The 9,568-nt window shown below is 34.1% G+C and overlaps 1 protein-coding gene across 1 annotated transcript; it reads left to right on the top strand.

The window, feature by feature from the left end:
• The first annotated feature begins 1,249 nt into the window (after window positions 1-1,249).
• Window positions 1,250-5,665, top strand: LOC128198168 (uncharacterized). The gene is made up of 2 exons (XM_052882079.1): window positions 1,250-1,367; window positions 5,273-5,665. Exons 1-2 carry the CDS (start codon window positions 1,250-1,252, stop codon window positions 5,629-5,631), a joined length of 477 nt encoding a protein of 158 aa, XP_052738039.1. The 3' UTR covers window positions 5,632-5,665.
• Window positions 5,666-9,568: the final 3,903 nt, after the last annotated feature.

Raw genomic sequence — 9,568 nt, 5'->3', positions numbered from 1 at the left:
AAAATTATTTATTTTCGTTTTTTTTTGTCTGTCGGTCTGTCCGTGTGTTTTGTTGACTAGGCATCACGCTGAAGCTACTGAATGGATTTAAATGAAACTTGGCACGATTTCAGACGATATTATGGAGAAGGTTACACTCCTAGGATATTTTTTGTTGCGGAAATTAAATCAGAAGGGGTCAAATAGGGGTTGAAAGTTTACATTAAGTTTCACACGGACGAAGTCGCGGGCGTCCGCTAGTCTGTTAAATTAATCTGTTTAATAAAGGACCTTGCTCGGAGTAACCGATGACCTACACAAAAATCCAAATTGGTAACCTTTAAATAAATGGAATTCTATTCCATTTATTTAAAGGTGCATAAGATTTATAAAAAAAACGTAAGAAACATTTCAAGAAAATATAAATATGTAAATTATCTTGGGCCTGAGGCCATATGGTACGTCTCTTTCTACAATCGCTACGAAAATTAAAATGTATGGGAATGACATTCCACGACAGGTCACGTTATTAAGTTATCGATCGGATTTGTCATTTCCATACATTCGAAGCGTTCTTTGGCGTTTGTTGAAAGAAAATCGACGTGCCACATGGCTATAGGTCCAGCCACTTACTAACCCTTTATTTCAAAAAAACTAGCTTTGTCAGTTATTACGCGTGTTACGCAATCTCCTGAAATCACAAACAGTTTACACAATAACGTGAAACCGCCTAAGCAAATAATCGTGAAATCCATAACTCTCCGTAAGAAATCTTCAGAGTCGCGTAACAATTGGCACTTTCACGGCATTTTCAATACTTATCGTCCTATTATCACTTCATTTCACTTCTATTATCACATAGGGCACCTGTATTAGCCACCTTGTGACTTTGGCATTACACGTACAGCCATAAAGCAGAGTACTAGACGATAAAATATATAATAATAATATAGATGTAAAAAAGGAATTAACTATAAAATCATTGAAAAAAGTGTTAAAAAAATAAAATAAAAATATTAAAAAAAAATAGATTATGTAAATAAATTATACAACGTTAAATTATATTATTCGTAATTGAAATAACAGAACAGTGATTGTTTTAATTTTATGACAAAGGTACTTATGTTAAGTGTTCATTAGACGTTAAACGTGCGAATGTAGATTTAAAAGTTAAAAATACTAAAAAAATCTGCTCGTTCCATCGACTATTAAGTAATTTAAAAAAACTAAGCGAGGTGAAGTGTAGTTAAGAAATTGAAAACTCAGGAAAATGTATACAAAAGTATTGGCTTTGATTCTCCCGATCTACGTAGCGAGTGTTGAAGCTTTTCAAATTCAAGAAAATGCCCTGGCGGAGGCGAGGGGTAAAGGAAAATATGCATTGTTAAGTAAGTGTATTTTCATTTGCTAACTAGTGTATATCCGCTACTATGTTTACGTCTACTACTAGATGAATGATAAATGCGTGAGCTGACTAACTTTGAGTCTTCACAAATGACGTAGGTATGGATATCGAAGGCTCTCGACGAGTCCATTATTGTTATAATTGACATGGTTTCTGTAGTCGAATGTCAAATGAAGGGTGAGTAAGTAAATATTTCTGATTAAGTATTTAGTTACTCAAAAATAATTGTAATTTAAAATAAACAATTCTGGGGCGTATATTTATTGAGTATTGTGTAGAGGACGTTCGTGACTTAGTCTGTGTGAAATTCAGTTTTTTAGGAACCTCGCGGACATGCGGTTCCCTCAGAAACCAATGATTTTTCCTGGATAAAAAGTACTCTTAAGCTCAATACGAGTAACCTGCTTTACCTTCTAGTAAAAGTCTTAGCTAAATTGGTTCAGCCTTTAAAGAAATTAAATAGTCCAAACAGACAGACAGAAACGCAAAAATGTAAAAAAAGCTTGTTTGTGTTTTAGTATCGTGTACCTAAATAGTTACGTACAAGCTTTTAAGAAAATACAGTTATTTTGTAATCGCAGACAAACGCTTAAATTTTATTTATATGTATCGATTGATACCGTGTTTGGGCCTATCTACGCGTACATCGCAGATTTTCATAAGCACGCATGATTTGCCAATGACGCGCGCTCCGCCAAATACTTTGATCGTCAAGAATAGTTCCGAAGCTCTCTCAAAGAGATTACATTTTATATTGCCGTCAAATACAAAGACGTTACATTATAATATGCGTTGCAAAGCCTAATATATTGCTAAGCCTGTTTTTCGTAATATATTTTATTTTTATATTACAGCCATCTTTCTTCAAATCCCCCTTTAAATAAGCGAAAAACTCTCGTTAGGAACGGATACAACCAGCTCAACTCAATCGCAGTTCCCAAGTCATTTGAAGGAAGTAGGTTTTTGTAGAATTGATGAATTCGGTTGACAGAAGTCAGAAGTAGGTTTTTGTAGGGTTGATGTATTCTGTTGACAGAAGTAGATTTTTGTAGGGTTGATGAATTTGGTTGACAGAAGTAGTTTTTTTTTCTCCTCTTCTGTTGAACAAGTTCAAGTTTTAGAGTTTTGTATGTTTATGTTATGTTTCGTTTATTAATGTCTAATTAATTATATGTCTAATAAATTTAAATCTACTTTATTACGTCTACTACTATGTATTTTATCTATCGTTGGTGGAAAGTTCTCTACATATATAATATATTCCTAGCCCTCTCATATTGATTAATACTTTTCCTTTTTACCGCTCCGCCATCACCTGAGAGTGGGTCGAAGTCGCTCGCACTATCTATCTCAGACCTGTCACTTAGATACTCGTAATGTCACCAAGGATTTATCCGAAAGTTGTCGGCTTATACTTATAATTCATCTTAGTCCGACTAGCTCCAATTGTAAAAACCTCTGTCAAATACTCAACTTATGGTTTTGTGTATATATATAATATACCTACGTATTTTAGATCATTCTGGGGGAAGCCTGTATCAAAAAACTATTGCTTAGAAATCAATTACAGGCAGATACCTAATAATTTAAAACATTACTTCTGTTTTACTGACGCTCCTTCCATTTCACACACGACCCTAAACCCGCCAACCTACATTAGACAAGCGTGCTGGGTCTAAGCTATATATCCCCTCTTTTATAATATTCTGTAGCAGACTATTAACGCAATGATAATACTAAAGATAAATATATTAATGACATCCTCTTAAGTGGTAAAAATCTAAATCGGGTTAGTAGTTCAGAGTCTAGTTGAGTGTATAATCGAACACACATCATATTATTTTAGAAATGCAATCTTTACGAGTGACTTTAGACTTCGACACTCGGCCGATTTGCGGGTGGCGGGAGCCACAAACTTTTTCGAGGATTAGATTCATGCCTGCGTAAATCCGGCAAATTAACCAGAGGTTGTTCTTTACAAAATTCTCAAATACAATTAATAATAACAATTTCTATTACTGTATTACATGAGCGATGGTCCAATGTCCTATAGCATCTTTGATATAATTGGGTTAACAAAGTAACAAACAGTAATTAGTTCAAATGTTTGTTACAGCCCACCTCGCAATCGTGCTGGCTGCCAAAGCGGGCTTGTACAAGATATCCCTGGCCATAGCTTTAGTGGTCGCCGTCATAAAGGCGATGGTGGTCATGGCGTGGATCCTAGCCGTTGCGCGATATGTACCGGACTTCTGGCCACATTTCAAAAGTCACGGATTGCCGAATTACCACTACAGTAGCTATCCTTCCGGACCAACATCCAATATTTTCTGGGATTTTATGAGTAGTTTCAAACACTATTGAAAGTACGTATTTAAGCATCTATTAGAAATTTCATTAAGATATTAAATTATTAGTGTTCTTTCACTTTATTTACTGTTGGAGAATTTATTGCCAAGTCAAGTCAGATAATTTGCGTAATTAAAAAAAAATCGCAGATTGTAAACCTCTTAAAAATAAAATAAAATACGTGTGCTAATATCCTTACATATTCTTAGACATTACAAAACAAAGATTTCCGCCGCGTCTGTCTGTCTGTTTGCAATAAACTTGAATGGTTTTAATCAGTAAAGGAATATAGAGCATAGAGGGATTGTTGGCAGTAGACACTTGACAGACAGCGTTCAGATGTGTAAAACTGAAAGAAAGTTCTAGAAACGAACCTATTTATACACACAAACGCGTTTTGTCTGGAATTTTACCACTACGTGGAAATAAAATAGTATAGGGTGTTGATGATGATGAGAGTTTTTTAAATTACAATTTTAATTTTCCTTACGTGCATACTGAAACGACCTCGCCTTGATTAAAATACGAAACGACACATAACCCGCGTTAGTGGTCGGTCAGAAAAATAAAAGGGAATGCAAAATTTTAATACGATTCGCACAGCTGCGCTGTTTATTGCGTTAAAACGTGGGCCAGACGTTATGAATGCAAAATTTGGTTAAACAGCCACCCAAGGATTGCAGGCAAACGGATCGCCAGCTGACTGTTGTGTGGGGAATAAATTATAGAGCAAACTGCATTTCTAGGCTCCGATTTAATCTGGTTTTCTTAAAACATGAGCAAATTGCTCTGCTTTGTACTTCGCTCGTTAAATTATTCTCGTAATCTCGAGATCATTTATTACGGATAGAATTAAGGAATTTGTATTCTCCTGTTTAAATATAAAAAAAATAGTCTTTATACAACAGCGCTAAAGATTAAAATTTTACGGTCTCTAGCGATGCTAAGTATCTGGCAACTGGGGACATTATTATTATATTACCTTATGTAAAATACCAAAAAACTTAGGATTACTGGGATAATAATAAAATAGTCTTTATTTTTAACACCGACTATCTCCAAAATTCACCATTTTTAAACTCCTTATTTGTCTACCGTATTCATTTTATTATTAGGTGTGATAGATCAACAGAACAATTTTAAGCTTTTATAAAATTATTAAGGTGTGGTCCTACCATTATTTGTATTGGTCATTTTATAGTTCTTATATTTAGAATAGGATATACTTAATTTGTTAGCACAACACATTAAAGATTTAATACTAACACACTTGATATTTAAAACCATTTTATATTAATACTTAGAATAAATTAATGTGTAAAAATAAAACGGATCCGATTATTTGGACTATTAATTGGAATATTTTTTGCTCAACTTTATATTTTGTCCAACCGCCAAATTACATCAGTGAAAGTGGGTAGATCTCTTTATCCCCTCTAATATATTCAAAATTCAAAAACTTAGGAGGCCTGGTCATGAAGCGGGCCTCAGGCTCAATTTGATGATTAGGAATTGATTAATATTTTTTTTTGTCCACAGTTCACTTCTTCTACGTGGTGGCCACAAAGCTTTTCGTCCTCAAAATAATCTACGGCGTCATTCTCTACATCATAGCTACAAAAGCGTGGCACTTTGTTCTGTGGCTCATACACTATCTCAAAGAAAAGGAGCACCATCACGATCACCAGGAAGTCTACGTGGCGTATGACCACGAGCCCTATCACAGCCATCACAGCTATCACGATCATCATGATGATCACAGCAGTTATGTGATAGACGACGATGCTTACGATCATCAACCGTACGGTGCATACTCTTCTAGCTATGGAAGAATTGATACAAGGCATACGCAGAAGAAAGTTTACGATGCCGATGGATCTTATTCTGTAGGAGGTTAGAAGATGTACTCAATAGAAATGCGTCTTTCCGGAAGCCAATATTGTACAATCAACATTTAGATATTTTGTATAGGATCATGTTTAGAGTAAGTGGATGTTAGTTTGCATAAGTTCATTATGGCAATTTCTTTTAGATCCAATTTGTCAGGAGATGATGATGTTCAATTGTGATGTAAAAGATTTTGGATACATCGTTTTTTCGCGGAGAATAGCAAAATAAATAAATTTTTAATTTTTACGTATTCAATCATTCGTAAAATTGTTATATGACTATAATATATTATGATATGCCTATATCTATTGTTATATAATGATATTTATTTGTTTAATCAATGTAAAGCCAATATATTCTACAATTAATTTTATATTGATGTCAATATTTTTTTTTTAATTGACACTATAGATACAAAGCTGTGACATTATATTAAGCGTTGCGAAGCCTATATTTAGTTTTTCGTAATATATTTTATTTTTATATTATATTACCCATCTTTCTTCAAACCCCCCTTTAAATAACCGAAAATCAATGTAAAGCCAACTTATTGATAACAAGTTTTCGAAAAGCGTTAAAGGGTGTGGGTGCTCAGGGTCACTGCTGAGGTCTTGAACTACATACCTACTCATTCACAACAAATATCTATAGACATGCTAGCTTATCGAAAGCAGCGTCATACCAAGGTGCATTAAATACGGGTACTTTAAAACGTAGATTGTATTATTTAATTATAATAATTTAGTAAAAAAGTGGATAAGGTTATGTTATAATTCTTGTAAATATTATTTTGGATTAAATTTATTTATTGACTCCTGTTTTTCATTTATATTGATTCAGTTTCATATGATTTTCCATTTTACTATTTGTTCGATGTCTTGTACCTAACATGTGCTCCTATTTGGTCATGAGTTCCTAGATTCGAGTCGGTTGGGCTATGAAAATAAAATGATTGGATTCCGGTAAACTCAGCGTGGTTACTAACTACTAACTACTAAGCCCCAAATTTAAGGGAAGGGGCTCCATGGCCTATTCACTAACTTTAGTGGACTACTTTTGATATTGTGATTTTCGTTAATAATAGGCTTTACGGAATACGAATATTTATAATAATATTGATATTAGTTATATTAGGTGAATTATTTGAATATAATTATATTAGGTGGTTTATATACCAAAGTTAGTAAAAGGTCAGCTGCAGGCAAAATCACTAACTTTGACGTATGCTAGTTGACAATACGAAATTGAGATTCTTTGTAAAAATACCATCCGGTGCTTACTTGTGGATATCATACAGTACGTATGTGACATTTCTGACTTAATTTGATGATTATTATAATAGGTAGATAATAAAGAAGAAAAGTGAATAGGCCATCTGGCCCTGCAGTGGCCTTCAAAATAGTAGGTAATGGTGATAATATTTTAAAGAAATTGAAATATATGGAAAAGCTTTTAGGCTTATGAGATTTTAATTTGTCAGACGTATAAAAACAATCAACCCATATTTAGCTCACTGCTGAGATGGAGTCTTCTCTCATAATGAGAGGGGTTAAGCCAATAGTCCACCACGCTGGCCCAATGCGGATTGGCCAACCCATGAAAACATTACATGGACAAAATATTCATTTAACTATGCCCTGGGGCAGTTAAACGGCAATATATCACAAATGCAATAGCCTATACATCTTCAGAGGCTGGCCGGCCATAAGCAACCTCGATAATATCCCCGGGGCATAACCAACATGTATACTCCGATATATATATATATTATCTTAGGTATATACAGGATGCTCGGAAGTATTTCCCATAACTTCAAAGTATTAACGAGATCACTTGTAGGAACCGATATGCATAACTAATATTTTATTAAAATTTAAAAAAAAATGTTTTCATAAAAAGTAATTCAAATAATACCGACTATCCATGTGACACACTCCTTTAGGTAACAAAGTGACAACGTTGCATTTTAAAATATAAATACGTCATCGTATGTCCAATACATTTTAAGATCTATTTACAAAAGGAGCATTAATTATTCTAAAAATATTAATTTTAGAACACATGTTCCTTGAACATTTTGAATTATTTTTTGTTAAAGAATATGGATATTTCCCTGGAGTTATGGGAAATACTCTCGAACACCCTGTATAGTAAGTATATAACCGAAATCAAATTAAACCAGTAACTTCTTTGTTAGAGCAGAATTTTTGATGGATGGGTTTATTCAAAAAGTTGGTTTACAATAGAATACGGTGCTCTTTTGTTAACCAAATTCTAAAATGGGATTTTGGGGTTCCGTATCTAAGAAAGAAAACAGGCATCCTTATAAGGTCACTCGTTTTGTTGTTCCAGTCGATCCGCACGAAAAGTTTCGCATGGACGTTTCTTATAAGAACAGTAGGATGTGAAGTGCCTTTCCTGATACGTATCATTTGTGCATCTTCAAGACAAGAGTAAATAGGCCTCATCTTTGCTCTCTACCATGCATGATTTTAGTTATTAAGCTCGAAGTTATAATGGTTTAAGTTGAAGGCATTAAAATAGATATGTTCGATACTATTTATTTTTAATGTCTAATACACATACTGCGTCAAGACATATTACTCTGGAATGCGTGAAAGGTATTGAGTTAAAATTAATACTAATTGCTTTTTTTAGATGCTTAGAAAAAATCAAACATCTAAAGCAAATTTTATCAATACTAATATTATAGAGTGGAAGAGTTTGGGTCAACGGGCAAATCTCAAGAACTGCAAATCAGATTGTAAAAAATATTTTTATGATACCCATGCGCTATTTAATGTAAGGCTATATTACGCTATTGAAACCGCAGGGTAGAGCTGGTGCCATATATTTCAAAACGCAAGGGAATCTAAACCTATCTACTTTATTTTTACTTAGAATCATGTATGAAAACACTTCAGACATGATTTAAAGTACTTATAATAAATAAATAACACATAATAAATTCACTTCATAGCAAAACATACGTAAACCGTTTTGGAATTTCAGTTCCTTTTTAAATAATATCCGTAAAAACGTTTGTCTATCCTAATTACTCGCAGTCATTAAAATATATTTTGTTAGGCGTTCGGTATCACAGCTTAGGCACTGTACTGGTCAGTGTTTTCAAAGTTCGTGAACTTCAATGAGCATGCACCATGCACCTAGCATCTATCAAATGTACGGAACCTCAGTGCACGACTTTTACGACTCGCACTTGTCCACTTTTTATGTTAAAATGGCTGGTTTCTTACTACAGGTTATATTTCAATTGAAATTTGACCGTTATTCGTTCAGTATCAATTAATAGTTTGCGAACAGTTGCGCTAAAAATTTATACAGGCGCACATGCACTATAGGTTTTTGTAATTATTCCGAATTGTTACTCTTAAATAGAGGCCTATGTCCATTGTCCAGCAGTGGACGTCCATTGGCTCATAGTGATGATTATTAAAGTTACCACATTTACCGATTCATTATTCATCATTATTAAGCGATGGAAGTCCACTGCTGGACATAGGCCTTGAGCCGCCAACATCCAGCGGCTCCTTGCAACCCGCTTGATGTCTTCGGTCCACCTAGTGGGGGGTCGACCAACACTGCGTTTTCCGGTGCGGGTTCGCCATTCCAGCACCTTGGGACCAACCAAACGATTAAACAAACTTAACTAAGCATGTTAATTCATGTTCGTACTACAAACTATTGACCTCTAGATGAGAAAATCAAGCACATGAAATGATGGCTGAAAATTAGCCGGATAGAGCCTCAGAATACATTCTGTATTCTGAGGATAGAGCATCATTTCAAGATCATCCGTAAAAAAACAATAAAATCGTTAATTGTAAAATTACTTAGTTTTTTTATGGTTTTCTAAAAAAAAATATTATTGTGCTGTTTTTTACAGTATAACGTAAAATGATAGACTAGCAGTTGTCTTCCTGC

The sequence above is a fragment of the Bicyclus anynana genome, chromosome 1 (genome assembly GCF_947172395.1).
Source record: "Bicyclus anynana chromosome 1, ilBicAnyn1.1, whole genome shotgun sequence".
Taxonomy (NCBI): Eukaryota; Metazoa; Arthropoda; class Insecta; order Lepidoptera; family Nymphalidae; genus Bicyclus; species Bicyclus anynana.
This window is presented reverse-complemented; position numbering and strand designations above follow the sequence as displayed.